The following is a 19422-nucleotide window of genomic DNA, read 5'->3' on the forward strand; positions in this document are numbered from 1 at the left end:
CAACATGTTACATTGTATACTTCGCTTTTCCTGTAATGGTAATATTAGATTTTTAAAAAGCAGTTAAAGTTACGTATTTTACGCCAACGATATTGGCCACGCCCATTTCTTGATCCACCAATGGCAGGTCCGAGCGTTTATATGGGGTGTGACCTATGTTCTTTTTCGCGCGAAACCAAATATGCGGAAAGGATTTCATTGTGTTGTGGTTACAGATAAGATCCGAGCTGCATCTTTACAAATGGATAAAGAGTTATTTCGTAAACTTGCGTCGAAGATTGGGATAACGGCTGTTAAAGTATTGAGGTAACTGTCCCAGTGTCGAGTGACCAGTCGCTTGTTTTGAGATTCAGTGGTTCAATCCGAAGTAAACACGCCAATATAACAACACAACTAATTCTGGTCATTTATTTTCAGTCAAGCCGAGGAATACATCCGATTATCCCAGGTGAAATGTGTTGGACTGGGTTCTGTTACAGCCACCAGCAAGGCCATTATTTGCCTTGAGTTGGCAGCGACTTCCATGAAATATCCTTTAGACAAGGTAAGATCCGCTTGATTATATTTATTTATATATATATATAATATATAAACTCAACAATTAATATATATATATATATATATTAATTGTTGAGTATGTTACTATAATTGTAATATCATAATTTTCTATAAACGTTAAGCCCAGTAGACTTTCTGGTGCTTGCCTATTGATTTTATTTACCCCTAACACTGTCCAGTTGTGGCATCACAAGAAAATTGTATTTCCATCTTGCCTCAAATTCTGTATTAAATAAAATTGCTTTCTTTATGGAAATAAATTATCATTTTATAAATGGCTTATTACAGTGTTTTCCCAGCCCTAATTTTATAGCAATTTATGTATTCTAAATATACCAACATAATTAGGAAACACTTTTTGCCATCATTTAGACAAAATTACAGCCTGGTTGACAGTTAATAGAAAAATTCTGTTGTCCTATTGCATCACATATCTCATATTTAATATGAAGAATGCTTATCCACAGACTGATATTTGCTTTTGAAAATTTAGGGGAAAATTATATGTGATAAAAAATTATCAAAACAACTTTCACCCAATAAGCATTGAATATTTTACACAATATGTGGTACACTAACATTTAGTAAAAATTAATTTTTTTTGCTATAATTATCCAAATAAATATTCTTTATACTGGATAGGAGTATGCCATCAAACTCTCTGGACTAAGTCCTAAGGTTTACTCCAGTAATCTGAAGGCTATGGAGTGCATGCTGGGCCTGCAGTCAAACCTGGGTCTCAGAGATCTTGCAGTGCAGTTCGGGTGTTTGGAAGCGGTTAAAGTGGCCTCTCAGATCCTTCAGAGGTTAGTCTTCACATTGCATCAGTGAAATACATATTAACTGAATGACTTCTAAACTTGCATGTGTTTGTTCAAGGTATGAGACCAGTTTGCCCTCTGCTCAGCATCAAGACCTTGACCTGTCAAAGCCTCTCTTTACCACAGCAGCTCTCTATGCAGCATGCAAGTGAGTATAGATTGCTGTGATGTCTCATTGTCATAGTCAAATAATGACTGGTTCAAAAATACTTGGTGGATGATTGTGTTTGATAATTACATAATTTTGGTTGGGAGCTCAATTGTCTCTTGAACCTCATTAAGCTCTTCACAGTGTCACTGTGGTCAAAGTACTTTAATATGAGGCTATGAGAGGTGCATTGAGTACACATTAAATTTGGAGCTTAAATTACATTTGGAAAGGTCAGATCTTGAATTGGTTATCACATAGTTGTTAAATGTAGTCATAGTTGTTCCTGTCCGTGCTTAAAGCTAGCTTATTTGCATATTAGGCTCTATGAAAGTGAGTGCTTGTATGAGAAATGCTACTGTCTTTCTTAAAGGTGGTACTTCAGACATAAGACTGCCTTTAATCTAAGTGTACTGAGCCTGTGTGGGACTATTGTTATCCAACCTAACTCTGTTACTGTATGATAATAAACAACTAAAGCTCCCAGATGGGTCCAAAATATTTTATGCATGTCAGCAAGCCAAATAAATCTCTAAATCTAAACTGCACCTGGTTTATATTCAGTGACTGAAGATGGAAAAATAAATTGGTTTCTTTCCTTCCTTTTTGAAGGTGCATGAAAATCAGAACTGACAGGAAATTAGCCTCTTCATCTGGAGCAAAGAAGGGCATCTTTGACCGGCTGTGCACACAGTTTCAGAAACTCGGACAGGAGATCTGCAGTGAGTGTGACTTCTTCAAACAAAAGTGACACATTGCCTAATTAAAGTGAATAAAGACATTTGTGTAGGAGATATTGGTCTGGCTTTCATGTTCTTCTTTAAAGAAATATTACTTCAAAGAGATCTGTCACAAAAAAAAAAACACATTTGACTGGCTACAATGGCTACAGACTTTATCACAATTAGACAATGAATCTATGTATTTTTTTGCGTAGTTCATCAAAGATCAGCTTGTTTCTTCTCAAGTAATTATTGAAGTTATGATATTAAGCTGACTAATTTGTTCTAACTCCCTCCCTGTACCCTCAGATGAGGCTTCATCTATGGAGAAACCAGTCAAAACTGTTCAAAAGAGGCAGAAGACAATCACTGAAATGCTAGAAACAGGAGAAGATGGTAAGAAAGCCATGTTTACCGCAGTAAATAATAATGGCAAATTATTATTCTACCCATAAGCTGCCCTTATGTTACAATGGAAAGACATTTTCTGTTCCTAAGCTTTTTTTTATGCTGTGGAAAAGTTTTTTTTTCTCTAAAAAGACTAATAAATAATATTTCTAGATGTAATGTTTAATAATAGAATATAAATATGTTTGAGGATTAAAAGTAATTGTCTTTTTGGCTTTTTCCAAGATGAAAAGCTTTCAACATTCCCTAAGCGAGAGCGGGCTGAGAAGACGGAGGAAGAAGAGACACAAAATTATGAAGAGTGGAAAAGAAAAATTCTTGAAAATGCTTTAAAACCAAAGGAAGTAGATTCTTGAACTCTGTAAGGTTTTATGTTTCAGATTAATTTAATTATGGTTCTGCATAATGTCAACAGGACCTTACTTTGAGTTGTATTTTATACTCTATTACCAAGAGAAGTTGTCTGCCCCCTTCTGGCTCCTTGAGTAAATTTGTTCCGTTTACATATGGACATTTCAACAGGAATCACAGCACTTTTTATTATCCTTTGTTTCATTGCCATTTCTTGGTGAAAATATGGTTACCATTTTATGACAGATTTTATATTGTGCAAAGGTTTACTAATTAAGTTCCTTATTTAGATGATGTTTTCAACATGCAGGATTTTATCGTGGTTCATTTAGTTTGTGTTGATGTTTAAATTGTGGTGTTTAATCGATCATGATTTGGATGATTATGTCTGGTGACCGTATGACTTTGTTTGCTCACAGTGTTCTGTGGTAAAATCTCACAAGAGGAGTAGAATGCATTCAAGATCATCTGGATGGGATTTATCCATTTGTTAAGAAATGGCTTATCTGCTTCCAGTTTAGCTAGATTTTATTATGAATAAAGTGTGTATTTTTGACAAGTTGATGATTTCTTTTTTTAATATTTTGATTAAACACTCATTTTCTACAGGCAATTTGTGACCATTTATATTGTGCTGAAAATACCCAATACAATGATTTCTATAGAAGCCCATTCTTTGAGATAGACAGAAATCGCAAAACAGAACTGCCCTATAATTCTGTGCTAATTTCTTTGTACTTGTATGCCAATTGCCTTGCCAAGCACAGAACCACATTTGTGCATTTATTTGTGATTATGCTATTACCATATGAATGTGTGCATCCACACAAATTAAAAAAAAAAATTCTTAAAAAGCATAATATTAACTTTCAAATATTCCAGAACAACCAGTGAAATGTTTTAAATGCAAGTTTAAAAAAATAAAAACACCATGCCAGCTGAGGCTCTTATTCAGGTTTTGTTTCCAGTTCTAATCAACAGGCTAAAGAAAGACTGGAAATCTAGAACAAATACAGTGTTTCTACATCAAATCGTCATGCTCTGTATGTTTTACTCAAAATACTGAACAATGAGAATGAAAACCACTTCTTTTAAATACTAATATAAGGCAGTTATGCCCAAGAAAAACGCCTTCACAGAAGGAAGAAAAAGCTTTTTCAAGTGGTTCAAAAGCATGCCCTGCAATCCATGCCATACACTCCTGGTGTGAAAGCATGATAAAGAAGTGTAAATTAAATGCAATGGTGTTCCAAACAAGGTACATTAAGAAAATGTGACACTTTTTAACACAATGTTTTTCCACTGGCTATAAACAAAGCAAGAACATATTAAACACTTTCTAAAAAGCAATTTCAAATCTTCAGACAAGTTCATTTTTCAGTGTGTGGAGTAAAGTTGTGATGTCCTCTCAAGCTGCTGACACTGGAGGTTAATTTGGAGTACTAACTGATCTGCTCTGCTGAAACCTCTTCAACCTGTTTGCTGCAGCAACCGCATAGAAATGTTTCTGTAAAAACAAAGTTACCATAAGAACAGGTTCATATGTTATGCTGGTGCAATTCCATCTGTTCTAAATCCATTTAGAATCAAACACATGCACTGACTGGTGATTCCGTACCTTCCACTGACGGTGAGCAGCGAGGTAACGCTGAAGCCTCATCTGAGACTTTAGCCAAACTTTGTACACCTTGGCCTTGTCCTCCAGGTTATTTAGCCAACTATGCTTCATGCACCCTGATGCACTCATTCGGCTGCTACCATAGAGACCACACAGACACACACATTAAGATCATAAAAACATCCGGTGCTCAAAGAAACAAACAGTTCCATGAAATGCAGTATACAGTTCAGACCTTTCTGTGTAATGATTATGAATCACATGTTTAACTTTTATACACATTTATATATCAATATTACGTATATTTCATGTTTTGATGAATACATGTTTAGCTAACTGTCTCATTTCAATGGCTGCGTTGTCTGGAAGTGGCATACATCACTGAGGTTATCTCATTTAAGAAAAGTTATAGCCTAATTATAAAATGTACTTTGCACTTTAAAATAAACTTCTACATTTCTGTTCAGTCTCTAAAAGGCGACACAGTTTATTAGTTTTGGTTCTTCTAATTAAGTGATAAAAAGCTGTTGGATTTTACAAAATACACATAGCCTACTCTGCACTAATAAAATGTGCAATACTTCATATTTTAATACCTAATTCAATCTGATTACATTAACTTGCACACTGGATAGTTTCCCTCAAAAATCTTGGAATTTTGGGGCACGCGAGTTTCAAAACATGATGAATAATGGGCTACACTTAGCCTCAAATACCTCTCTAAAGCAGTATTAGCAATAGAGCACTTAGCTTTGGCATTTTTCAGACCTGTGACAGTCTTGCACTTCATTTCTGTTGCGTCCACTCGATCAAGTCGATTAGACCACAACAAGTTTGGGAAGTCTGTGCTAACTGTGCTGATGTTTGGCTAACCGTGCTAACATGTGGCTAACAGAGCCAAAAGACAGTCATCTTTATTTGAGTGAGAGGAACAGATCGAGTCCTGAAAGTAGCTGAAAGATTTACCTGAACATCATGACTTGGTAAAACCTGCGTACACATGAGTGCATTTTTACCAGTAGGAAAGACGCAAGTAATCCAGCTGATTATAGCCTACTAGGGCTACATTATCATCATGCCAATAATCCATTAGTATTCATTGGCTGAAAGCGTGTATGTACATGGGTGATATGAATCACATGGCTCATGTGGGGGGCTTTGATGAGGTCATTAGACAACATTGTCACCACAGATAAAGAGAAGGGAGGAAGGCCAGAGTGGGTGTCATGCTGCGTCTAAATGCACCTTGTCATAGTGCACTGGATCATTAACTATCACTTTTACTGCATAGACCGTGGTAAGACAGTGAGCAAAAGGCAATGTGCCCTCTCATGGCCACTTGCTGTGCCAGCCTGCTATTATCTCATGCCAGCTGAGCAGTACAGCCCTTGTGTGGGAGAGGTTATCTAAGACAGAGCATCATGAGGGTGAGCTCCAAACACTTTAAAATAACACTGGGCCATGCTAACGTCACCAGACAATTATATGTCATTTTTTGGTGTACAGCACTGTTTTTTGAGAGGTTTCAGTTTTGATGCCTGGATGCATTAAGGGAACCTGAGCAGGTCAAAGTGGGGCAATGACTGAGAGATGGAAGAGAAAAGTGAGGCTCTTAAAGCCAGGAGACAGGTGGCCAAAAACGAGGAAAAATAATAGGAGACAGGCTGCTATACTGAAGTATGTGTGATTGAAAGCATGAGTTATATTCTATACTTCAAGGTTTTGAACTAGTGGAATAATGATGGATGGATGAATACCATTTGGCGGTCACAAGAAGGCTGGAAATGAAGTCTTTGGCTTCTTCTGACACGTTCTCAAATGCCTCTGCATCAAAGTCCCAGTTGGCGTGCATAATGTTGTTCATTGTTTCTGTGTCGTTGTCCCCCATGAAGGGAGAAAGACCACTCAGACTGAAAAAAATAAAATAAATCATGAAGTGAGTGAACAACCTACAAATCTATTCACCCTTAGTTTTAAGCTTATCAAAGTGTGACATGAAAAAAGGTGCACTTATATCTCTGCTTTTACCATTCTGATCTACTTTGATATTTTCTTATTGAAGCACTGTGAATATTTTTGGCTTTTTACGATTACTGAATTGTGTTTTTATTTTCCCCCATTTGTATGTTTTGTTTAAATCTCCATGCAGTTTAATTAATAAATATCGATACTTAAGGTTAAATTTGTTAACAATATGCATTATAACAATGAACAATACTTTTACAGCATTTATAGTGTTTAATGATATATTATGTTAGTTATTTAGTTCCTTTATTGTCCACGATTGGAAAATGTGGCTTCACAACACACCATTACAAGATCAACACAACATAACAATTATAAAAGAACAATGATAAAAATATACAAATTTAAATAAATTCAACATTTCACTTTAGCATACACACACATATGTAAAACAAACAACAAGCACCTAGCATGCACAACAAGCACTGGGTCATCAGTAGAGCCATATTTAAAATTTCAAGTTGTATAAATTAATATTTAGAAATAAATAATGAATGAACATGAACTAACAATTAACAATATTTATAAATTAACATTAATAAATGTTATAAATGCAATGCTGATATGATTCCGAAGGGATTTTGACTGAAATACACTGAAAGTGTCACTTAACAAAAAAACTGAATATAAATACATAAAGTACATGGATAAGCAACCACAACACCAATACCATCTATAAAAACTTGAAATGAGCACAACAAACAATTATAGTGGCTTAACTCACCACTAACACAATTATGTGTTTGTGTCTACTTGAAATAAAAAGCTATAATTAAATGAATACACTGAACACCTGAGTCTTGTTGGGTGTTCAGTTCTGTGAAGTAGGTGACACACATATTTTTTGGATGGGCAAACCCTTCTAATTCTCCACCAACAGCTGTCAGGTCATTAGTCTTAATTCAATTTTTGAGGCCGAGCTGCTATTCTATTGGCCAGAGTAGAGGGTCATCCATGGCCAGCACTGCTCATGGAGGGAGTGATGGGGGTGCAGGGTCTGAGATAGGATGTTATGTTTGCTTGCTTGTGTGTACAAATAAACAGAACAGAGCAGCAGGGCTAGTAACATGCTTTTTCAGCTGTATGGAACTGGTGCCCTTTTATCAGGGCTCTATTCAATGCTCTTAGATGAGCCCTCTAAAGCTTTCATGGAGCGTCACATTTGTATTTGGCTTTTGATCTGGCTGATATTTCACTCCGTCTATGCCACTGTGCAGTTCAGTGTGGAAAGAAAGGGTGACTTTTTGTATCCCTACAACACATACATCATTAATGCATATGTGCATATTTTATGAATGTCAATTGTGACTCTTTTATGACAATCTTTACATTCCATTAAACGTTGGAAGTCTGCATAATGTTTTTGAAAAAAGTGAAATAAATGCTGCATTAATAGATCTGCCTTACTGCTTCTAGTTGTGTACTCACAGCATGTATGTGATGACACCAACGCTCCACATGTCTGTAGGAAATGACACAAAGTCATAGTTGACAACTTCTGGTGCCAGGAACTCTGGGGTTCCAAAGTTGACCTTCAGCTTTTCTCTGGGTCTATACCTGTTGAGAGATAAACAGACACATTTGGCAGATTTGTTTTTGGACTTTATATTATACCCATTCATAAAAAAAACGGACCCAAACTCATACCACAAACCTTGACTATAATAAAACCAGGTTGGGCAGGACCTTTTAAATTAGTTGACCAAATTAGAAATACCACTGAATTATGCATTTGTGCACTCTACAAAAGACAATCAGGAAAAGCAGACCCCTCCTATCTGAGCCCATCTAAAAGTCTAATCTCAAATGATCCCAATTGCAGCCCACACAAGTTCAATGCAACAATATTGGTGTAAGTACAGTCACTGGCTCAGTACTCTCTACCTACACTCACTTCTGCAAATTTGTGTTTCTTTCAGAAATCTGAGGGAAGTTTGTGAGTGGAATCCCATGGCGTCCTCACAAAGAGGCTTGAAACCACTTTCCCCAAACCTTCACATTCACGGCACCTCAGTGGTAGAATGATCTTCCCTCTCCACTCTTAGAAATCACACAACTCCCCTGTGAGATCTTGACGCTACTTACTTTTTTTAAAAGCTCTACTTTTCTCTTTTAGTCGTTCCACAGAGTCTCACCTACCTCTGTACTTTCTTTTTTGTACTTTCTCTGAGCAATTCTGGCACTCTGTATTGTGGCATCCCTAGCTTTTGTTGTAGTGTTTCTCATTTTTAAGTCATTTTGGATTAAAGTGTCTGCTAATTGAAAAACATGTAAATCACAGAACCCACAGCAGTGTCTTGCTCACAAGTGAAGATTCATAAATTACGCAAAATAAAAAAGTTTTGCAAGTTTCTTACAGTTACGCTGACTGTGACAATGCTTTCAAACTCTGAAGCTCAAAGTGAACAAAGATGTCAAAAAATGAACATTTGTGAAGGAATGTGACTGTAGTCATGGTGACCGTGTGCAGTGTGTCAGTACATTGGTGCGAATCCTGCTGAAAACATTATTATAACACTTTATTTTAAGAGTGAAATTAGAGAAATAATTCTACAAGACTGAGCAATGTGCTTCATTTTTACACTTAAAAAAAATGTTTAAAATGAAAAAGTCATGTTAGTATTTATAAACCAACTTTTTGATAATAAGTGGATTTAATTAGGTCTGCTTACTTTCTGGCGAGTCCAAAGTCAATGATCTTGATCTGATTCCCTGTGGTGTTCACACATAAGATATTTTCTGGCTATAGTAAAGAAAATAAAAGTAAAAAGTAAGGGATAAAAGAGATTCAGATTAAAATTGATTATGTATTCATAATTACTTATAATAACTTACTTATTGTTACTACTAATAACAATGTAAATAACAATTTCCATGTTTCAAATTAAAGACAGGAAATATTGTTCACACCAAGAATGATAAATTTAACGATAACTATAGTAATATCTAAACCAATTTATATCATCATTCTGTTTACTGTACATGTGTGCTACAGTTTTGTCGTCTGTCGCTTTAAATGCTTGAGCTTTTTAAATCAGAATTGACTTCTAATTGCCTGTCAATGTTTTTATCGTTCATCATCTGGGAAAAACCTTCTAAAAGTAATATTTTCTCTGTGTCATTATCGTGACAGTTCTGGGGTGGACTCTACTACTACTTTAAAACTTTTAAAGGTGCTCTAAGCGATGACGGGAGTCGTAACTTCTTGTTGATGTTCAAATTGTTGTCAAACAAAACGGAGGCTAGCTAGACCCTCCCTCCTCCTCATCCGTGCACTAACCCCCCAAATCTTTCTTGTCGGTTATTGGCTGGATGTGTGACATCACTTAGAGCACCTTTAAGACTGTATGTTTATCATTATCATTGTTGTCCTTGGTGTGAACAGTCTTACTTTTCCATAAGCAATGTATGTAATGGTGTGCATTTCATATTTCTATAAACAACATGTTCACAAGCATGACAGGGCACAAGTCCAATGGCAGTATGCTAATTAAAACTTATGACATTCAGACAGCAAATGTTGACAAACATGGATAATTCGCTGGTGGATTTTTCCATAGAGACAGCCGACACTATGCACTGCTAATCCTGTCAGTGTCACATTATAACATTCAGTGCTGGCTGTGCGGTTTACCTTAAGATCTAAATGGAGAATGTACTGCTGGTGAAGGTACTGAACCCCTTCACAAATCTGCCTGGTAAACACGATGGCATCCAGCTCCGTCAGCTGGTAATTCTCATCAATGATACGCTCAAACAATTCACCACCCTCCACACTGAAAAAACAAACAATGGAAAGATTTTTTCAAATGAACCATCACATATTAACTCTTCTCTTTTAGTTTAGTCTGTTTGGCCAAGCAGATTGACATTAAGTGGCTCAAGCCATTTGAGTGCAAGTATTTTTTTTAATGCGAAAACAAAACTACATTTTAAGACTCTTTCCATACCTTATTTAAAAATATCCATTTCAGAAAAAAAGCCTCATCATTTATAGGTATGTTTTGTATTACAAATATTAATCTTCACACAAAACATTCACGTTTCAATTAAAAGCAAATTAAATACAACCAAAAATTGTAAAATTAAATCTGTGAACAAGGGAGGAAGATGACACACCATTATGTCTGTGTAAAGTGGCATGTGTGGGTGCTCTATGTTCTTGCGAAAGAATGTGAGGACAAGGCCAGGAGAGAAAATTTGCTTTGCAAATGAAGCCTAATGAATATTATCCAAAGCCAAGTTAGAATTAATATTTAGACCAATTTTATACTATATATAAGCCGTAAATATTTAAACGAACCTTTCTAGTACATTTGGGGTACTTACTATTCCATAATAAGTGTGAGATTTGTTCGAGACTCAAAAGCATCATACAGCTGAATCAAATTTGCATGGTTTAACTGGTTCATTACTCCAATCTCATTCTTCACTTCATCCTGGAATAAAAGCACAAAAAATAAAATACAAATAAATGATCATCTGCAATGCATTTCCTTTTCAAACAGCTGTCTAAAGCCTATATTTTAAGCTTATGAAAAGCGTTGTTATACTCTCAAAAGGATGATAGCGGCAGTGTTATAAATTAGGTCATTAGCAAGAGAGAAGCTATTTCAGAATTTAAATTGTGCAGTTAAAGTGCTGGAAGTGGATTGACAATGATTGCATGGGGTAGCAAATACAAGCATTTAAACAGCTTCTGAAATGGTACTTGACAGCCATGGCCAACCCTGTAATTGTCTGCCCTAGTTATTCTGCCTCTTCCTGTCCACTATTCTGTGGAATGACCAAGGAAATCCATTGAATTATTTCATATGAAGCTACTCTTCCTCTCTCTCTGGCACATTTTTGAGCAGACGGTGCATGCAGAAGGAATGGAGCATCATGTTGTCACTAGGAAGGAGCATTTCAAAATGCTAATGTTTCCAGAAATGATACTTATAGAGAGATATCCTCTGTGTGACTGTGTGTTGACTTCTTTTGCTCTTTTGACATTTGTGGAATTAAACCGTGAGAGATTGAAAATGATCTGTACTTGCCCATTCCTCACTGATTGCTCTCTAATGACGCCAACTGACAGAACAGAGGGGAGAGAAAGGCATTGCACTGAGGGCAAGTGCTTTTGACAGAAGAGCTGTCATTAGATGGAATTAGCGGCACTTGTTGAAGCTTGGAGGATGTTTGGAACTGATGAAAGTGCATGTGCAAAGATTTTTTATATTTCACATTATATGAAAACAGCTCAATGTTTGGAGCGCTTTTTTAATACAGATGCTAGAAACAACATGCACTTCCATGTACTTGAGGGACTATGGGTGTTATGTTATTTGCGAGAGTGCAAGAGCATGTGTTAATGTGTGCACATTTTTCAAATGCTCATGTGCGCAGAACTGTCAGTGGTTGTCAAGAAGGAAATGCTCTCATAAAGCTTCCTAACAGGAACAGAGTGATGGACAGATTGGAGTGGGAGGGAAGAGAAAGAGAGAGGGAGAAAGGGGGGTAAACATTTTTGAAACGCTAATGGTTTATGCATATTTTGTACTCACTCTCTCTTTCATTCCCCGGACTTTTATAATCTTAGCAGCCAGCGTAAGACCTGACGACAATTCAGCACACTTGTGCACCTGTCCAAAACGGCCTCTGCAACAAACACATACACACAGATTTTATTTCATGCACTATGGAAATCATTTCAACCTTTGTGAAAGCTATCTGTCACTATTTGCTGTCTTTCCTCTCCCTGTGTTTTTATCTGCTGTGTCTCCATGGGGTGAGATAACATGTTTGCGTCAAGATGGCAACTGCTGCTGGCTGAAAATAAGTTCCATGCAAACAGACCTGCTCAACACCTGCCCAGAATAAACTCTGCCGATGATGAGACAAAAAACAAGCCAGTGCTTATTTGTGGCATATGTGGAGCGAGAGGTGCACACACAGGAGGTCTAAATGAGCCCTTGTCTGTTTGTACCAGTCATTCAACTGCTGTATGTTCCATGGGCAGCGCCTGCATGCTTCTCTGCCAGTCCTGGAGAAAGAGTGACCCCCTCCACTTAATACTCCTATCTGCTGCTCTGTTGTCAGCATGACAGACGCAGCTGGGCTAATACAATATATACAGATAGTGCCAAGAGAAAAATGTTAGCCAGTATATATATATATATATATATATATATATATATATATATATATATCTGTGTGTGTGTGTGTGTGTGTGTGGACTCACCCGCCAAGCACCTCATCGGGTTTGACGGCGTAATATGCGTTCATGGGAACCTGCTTGGCGCTGACAATGCGGTGCTCAAACGGGGCTGGAAGAGGTGGACTGTCATCTAAAAAACAAACATCAACCCAGACTGTAGCATGCTGACAAGTCCTGTTTGCAAAATGTTTTCACACTGAACTTTGACAAATTATAAGCTGCTTAGTTATAATTAAAAGTGAAGAATTGGATTGGTTGAAAGTTGATTTACAAAGTCACAATACTTTCTAAATAGGCCTAACTGATCATTTTTGTCACATGATATTACCGTGTCACTGTTCATCACATGTAGCCACTGTTTGCTGGTGTCATTGCACAACCCGTGTAGTCCTGACTTCCCAACCATCTCAATTCTTTTTAGTGAGTCAAAAAACATACAGCACAACTACTGTAGTCCAACTCCCAAAAGAGTGACTGTTTAGTGAATCACAAACCTATATCACAATGTAATCTGACTCCTGAATGAACTACTCATGAGACGATTATTTTAGTGAATCAAAAAATGCATTACATCGTTTTCATCAATTAAAAAATGTATTTGAAATATTCAGTGCCGAGGTGAATTGTAGTCAGATTCGATAAAGTGTACACGAGGCGAAGCTGAACTTATTGCTTTAGTCTGACTGGAATCAGATTTTTAAACAGCATGTAATTGTTGTGCTCCTATGAGTTGAAATGCAACACGGTTGCATTGAGGGTTTATCAACACAGAAGAAATGATTTTTTTTCAGCTGGTGGTAAGACAACGTGAACTCACCAATGATCATTAGCTGTGACTCAGCTTTTCTAAGAGGTGACGATTTTGCTTTTCCTCCCTCAACAATGGCTGTTTTTTGTGGACTAGTAGCCGCACAGTTCTTGATTGCGTCAGACTCCAAAATCTTCCCAATGGTTTTGTTTTCATTTTTCTTGTTAGCTGGCTCAGATTCTGTCTTTCCCTCATCATGTTTCGGCACAGGTGTTACACTCTCCACTGTCTCTTTATGTTGTGAACTGACCTCGTCGACGGGCTTTTTGGTGCAGAGCAGAGGTTTATGAGGAACATCCTTCTCTAGTTGCTGCTGTCCAGGAACTGACCGTTTCAACGAGGCCTCATCATCTACCTGAGAAACCTCAGCCTGTTTTTGAGGAACCTCAACCTTTGGCACCACTTGTTGCTCAGGAACTACTGACTTGAATGAAGACTCCTCACCAACCTGTGAAGCATCTGCCTGTTCAAGAGCCCTGTGAATAACCCAAAGAACAAACATTTGATGTGCTGTTTATTCACGTTTTAAAGTTATGTATGTGAGACCTTGATATATGTAATCAATTCAAAGATATGCAGGTAATGGTCATCAAGAAACATGAGAGGCTACTGTGAACAACAGCAAACCCAACAGCAGCACAAGGTCTTTAACTGGAATGTTTTGAATAAAACTAAATGGCCTAAAACTCATAATGCCTGGCAACGTGGATTCAGTCACTATAGTTACAATGGCGCATAGTGTAATCTCAAGACCTTGGCCATTAGTCTAATGACATAACATAACCTAGCCTGTTATTTGAGGTAGACGGTCTTTTGTGCCTCAGTGCAAAAACACAACTAACACATTAAAATACAGAGCTCTTGGAATTGCATTATCAGCACTCTGCCTTTTTTTGAACTCTTGCGACAGATGAGAAAAACACGGCTATAAGACGGTTTTGGCAGTGACATAAATTTTGTGTTTTGCAAGGTTTGCAGCTTTAGCCGTTGTGGTGTTCATTCACATTGTTTCTAGATTATTGTGTAGAGGGATCAGGTGCATTTTAAATAATTGCTAAAAGCTTCATTGACCAAAATTTTTTTTCTTTTTACAAAAAAACTAATTTCATTGTTTTTTGATCCTGACACAAAATGACCAGCTAACATTAATTGACAAATTAGCAGACATGTGAAAGTCTGAAGTAGTACTAGTAAGAGGTGAAATCACTATCATACTAAATAGATTGTAAGAGCAGACTGATTGTTATAAAAGGTGGGAAGAAACGCTTCCACTGATTGTGTTCTTTTTAGCAATGGTTACCTCCAAAGAAACACGTGCAGGCATCATCGCTTTGCATCAAAATGGAAATTGCTACGAAGAAGATTGAATCTGAAATTAAATTCATTCAAGAACTTCAAGGAGAGAGGTTTGACTGCAGTAAAGAAGTCTTCAGGATGTCTGGAAAGTCGATTGTTTGTAGAAGAAAAGGTGAACACTGTGCTGTGCCAACAGTGAAGCATCCTGAGACCATCCATGTGTGGAGTTGCTTTTCAACCAAGGGAGTGGGCTCTCTCCTAATTCTGCCCAAAAACACTGATATGAATAAAGAACAGTATCAAAACGACCTGCAAGAGTGACTTCTTCAAAACGATCCATGAGCAATTTGGTGATGATCTGTGCATTTTCCAGCATGATGGAGCACCATGTCACAAAGCAAGAGTAATAAAGAAGTGGCTTGAAGATCATTACACTGAAATTTTGGATTTGTGTCCAGCCAAATCACAGGATCTCAATCCCATAGAGAACCTGTGGTCAGTCCTCAAAAGGCAAGTGGACAACCAGAAGCCCACAGTGTGATCAACTCTGAGAACTAATAAGGCAGGAATGGATCTCCATCACTCAGGATTTGGCCTTGAAGCTAATATCCATCATGCCAGGGCAAACTGCAGAGGTTATGAAGAACAAGGGTCAACATTGTAAATATTGACTAATTATAAATATTGTTTGCCAATAAAAGCCTTTCAAACTTATGATATGCTTATCATAGTTTTTTCGGTATACCATAGAAACATTTGCAAATCACAAAGTTTATGTCATTGCCAAAACTTTTGGCCATGACTGTAATTTTATCGTTCCGAAACCGGTATGCCTAGAAAAAATTATGGTTAATGTTATTTTAAAAACTTTTTCTTTGCATATAATAATAGCCTAACAATAATAAAGTACAGCGTTTTCTACTTAAAAAAATATTATAAATCTGTTAACGCTTTAAAGATATTAAAGTGCTTTTAAAGATATATAACTTAATTTGTTCACCCCCTAGAGCTGTGTGGAAGGGCGCTTTTTATTTAACTTATTTTGTACTGATGCATGCAACACCCGTCAGGTGTCATAACTCTGACTGGATTCGTCTGAAAAAAGAAAGTCATATACACCTAGGTTGACTTGAGGGTGAATAATTTATGGGCTAATTTTCATTTTTAGGTGAACTAACCCTTTAACCAGTTCAGATCCCTTCTTCTGTGTAGGATAAAAAGTCCATTAGAGAATTAGTTCTCCACACTGGCATCAGCTGCTATGTAATTATCTCCAAAGGGGGCCAATGACAATGTTCGGTCTTCCCTTATAACCTGTTTTCTTTTCAGCACATAGTAATTTTTGAAAATTTTTGCTACAATCTTAGAAAATCCAACATATCACTGACAGCATCCCTTTTAAAATTCAAGATGGGAGAAATTATTTTTGAACCTTAAATGGCAGCAATTTGTAGCAATGGCTCACCTCTCTTGTGGAAGAGCCAAATCTTTTTCCACTTTAGTTGTTGTCACAGTGACACATTCAGCATTAGTTGGCACGTCATTCTCCTCCTCCAGCTGGATATCAGAAGCAAATGTCTGGACCTGTGCAGGTGCTCTGCTTTTCACAGTGACCTCCTTGGCCTTTCTTAAGGCTTTGGACCTTACTTCTGTACTAACAGGTGTCAGAGGTTTGTGTTCACCTGTAAGGGCTTCAGGAAAAGGTAGGCTGCTGGGACCAGTGGGAACAGTGACCTCTGGCTGCTGGAGTTCAAAATCAGCTGTGTTTTGCAAAACCGTACATTAAAATTAATGCGGGAAAAATCACTGACATATCATTTTTCATAAACTATCTCTTTAATAAAAACATTTATAGTCCATAATTTGCTGAAGATATATTTTGTTCATACCTGAAATTACTCCTTTAACCCCCTCTGAGGTCTGTGTGCTCTGGTGGCAGAAACTGTTGTTTGGTTTAAAGTTGTCACCTGGTTTGTTTTTCTGTGGATCCAAATGCATATATATTACACTTTTGTTGGGCTTTATGCAGTACTGAATGATTAAAACATGTATTTCACTTTGCCACCTTTCTTCTACTTGCAGAAACAGACGTGGACATTTTGATAGTAATAACATACAGTTGAAATAACAGAACATAGAGATTATTTTTAAAAATGTTGTCAAACTATGGATTTGATGTTTTCATGGATTTGATTTAATATGTACTTAGTTGTACTTAAATACTTCTATGAGTAATTACACCATGATCTTTAAACATGAAGTGGGTGTGGTGCTTATGCTGATTATGGTGAAGCAATATTATAATAGTCAACCTGTTTACAGAATGGCACTTCAGGTAGCTTCATGTTCATCCCACGACTCAGGGGGGATTTGTGACAAAACATTCCATTTTGTGGTTTTTGGGATTTGATGCATGAAATGCTTGTTATAATTAAACTGTTTGACAAAAGAGCTGCTATTAGACACAGTGTGGAAGGCTCCATCGTCTAGCTAAGCCAACTATTGCAAAATTTAACTTGGATCCAAAAGCAATTTCACCTCATAATTATGAAAGAGATGCAGTCTACAATTAACAATATAGCATCTGCCGATGTACAGCCACTCTAGCTTAAAAGAAATGGAATTTGTCCTCTAAGTGGTTCTAAGAGCATTGTAAGAGGAAAATTCACATACACTTAACTTAAAATATGTGTGATAAAGGTATGGGTTTAAACTGTGGCTTTGCTAATTGCAAATCTGGGTTAACGTACACTCAGTCACCATCAGCTCAGTCACATGTCCACTCTAGGAATTTGGAACACGAGGCCCATTCAGCCTCGTCATAGATAAAATAGCAACCTTGGGTAAAAGGTAAGATTTGGCCGTAAATATAACAAGCTAAGCAGTAACAATAGATAAGCCAACAAATTAAATAGTGAGGAAAACAATGGTTAGGAAAATAGATAATACTTAAAAACATACACAAACAACTGTGACAGCTGAATATAGCATTGGATGTTATTATGAATTAGTTACTGTGTTATTACTAAGTTACCATGAATTTTTAAAGTGGGGGTTTCAGTTTTGTGTATTTTAACTATTGTGAATGCATGAACTACTATCATACTCTGTCTAAAATAGATTTAGGCATCTTACTGTATGAACAGTAAAGACAACTACCACACAGCTACATATTTCAACTTAATAAAATGGTAACATGCATAACATATATATGTAAGGATCTAATGCAACAACCTAAAAAACAAACAAACTGATTAGCAGAAAATGAGTACTAAACAGTATGTTCAGTTCTTCGTGAGCTCCTTTTAAAAGAAACAATCAATATCACATTAGGTATTATTTCACTCTGCGCTGTTTTGAATTTGTCCTCATTTTCAGGGACAGCTCGAGCTGTAGTAAACAGCTTGGAAATAAACAGCTCTGATTTCATACATTATCTGACCTGTTACACTGAGTATCACATAACCTCTGTGTTTTTCTGTTTATCTGTTCGGAACAGAGATCTCAGATGAGCAGGATCTTACTGACCTCTTCCTCCACGGTGTTCAGAAGGCCTTGTTTCCTCCAAGGCACCACACCATTGAGGATGAACTCCACTACCTTTGAGTTACGGAAAGCATTCCCCACATACCCTAATACTTTCTCCAGAGTGGACAAAGAACTTTCCATGCATTCAATCTTCTCTCTCTGCTGCTGGTTCTCTTGCTTGAGATTATGAAGCAGATCCACAGTTTCGCCACAAAGCGATCTGACCTCAGTCAGCAAAGGAAGATTGTTGCTCTCTCGCTGACCATTTTTAATCACATTTGCCTCTTGAGCACCCTGCTTGTGCTGTATAAGGCTCCTTTCTAGCGCCTCCATTCCTTGGCACAATGAACTCAGCTTGTGAAGGACCTCTGTCTGGGTATGTTTGATCTGTTCCACCTTCCCTTCCAGGGCATGTAACTTGACCTCCACATTGCTCAGGCTACCTATCAGAGTTGGACTCGTCTTCTTGACCGTCCCAGATGGAGTTCCAGAGTTCTCCAGCCTGCCTCCTTCATACAACTTGGCAATACAGGAGGCCAGAGTTGCCTGTTTACTCATGGCTGGCCCCGGTCACATGCACTGAGAAAATGTAGAAAAAGAGGATGCCCCACCGTTCTCTCCACAACCTATTTCTGTTCCCCAGTGGTCTCTATGCTTGTTTCGGGTATTGTGTGCCTCTCACAAAACAGACAACTCAGACAGACCCTGTTGTTGGTATGTGCCAGAGTCATGACCTCACTTAAATAAACACCTCCATTGGGTATCTTATCTCTCCACTTCTATTTTCCTCCCCCTCTTCTCCTCTTCTCTTCTCTTTCTCTTTCTCTCTCCTACAGTATACTCTGGGACAGGCCTTTGATATGACCTATAGCAGGTCTTGGTGATTGCCAAAGTTCCAGCAGTCTCTTGACATCATCAAAACATTTAAACTCTTCTCGGG

General features: G+C 37.4%; 2 protein-coding genes across 2 annotated transcripts; one reads left to right on the plus strand and one right to left on the minus strand.

The window, feature by feature from the left end:
• The first annotated feature begins 143 nt into the window (after positions 1 to 143).
• LOC132123279 (origin recognition complex subunit 6-like) lies at positions 144 to 3567 on the plus strand. Its single transcript, XM_059533840.1, has 7 exons — positions 144 to 306; positions 418 to 544; positions 1201 to 1364; positions 1438 to 1527; positions 2140 to 2249; positions 2559 to 2645; positions 2883 to 3567. The coding sequence occupies exons 1-7, from the start codon at positions 182 to 184 to the stop codon at positions 3011 to 3013; spliced, it is 834 nt and encodes a 277-aa protein (XP_059389823.1). The 5' UTR covers positions 144 to 181; the 3' UTR covers positions 3014 to 3567.
• A 310-nt stretch (positions 3568 to 3877) lies between these two features.
• LOC132112987 (myosin light chain kinase 3-like) lies at positions 3878 to 19203 on the minus strand. The gene is made up of 12 exons (XM_059520769.1): positions 18469 to 19203; positions 16420 to 16725; positions 13668 to 14134; positions 12875 to 12980; positions 12198 to 12291; positions 10981 to 11090; positions 10286 to 10427; positions 9324 to 9394; positions 8080 to 8208; positions 6384 to 6536; positions 4627 to 4762; positions 3878 to 4515 (listed from the first exon to the last, which is right to left on the minus strand). Exons 1-12 carry the CDS (start codon positions 19038 to 19040, stop codon positions 4438 to 4440), a joined length of 2364 nt encoding a protein of 787 aa, XP_059376752.1. The 5' UTR covers positions 19041 to 19203; the 3' UTR covers positions 3878 to 4437.
• Between the last annotated feature and the right edge of the window lie 219 nt (positions 19204 to 19422).

The sequence above is a fragment of the Carassius carassius genome, chromosome 3, assembly GCF_963082965.1.
Source record: "Carassius carassius chromosome 3, fCarCar2.1, whole genome shotgun sequence".
Taxonomy (NCBI): Eukaryota; Metazoa; Chordata; class Actinopteri; order Cypriniformes; family Cyprinidae; genus Carassius; species Carassius carassius.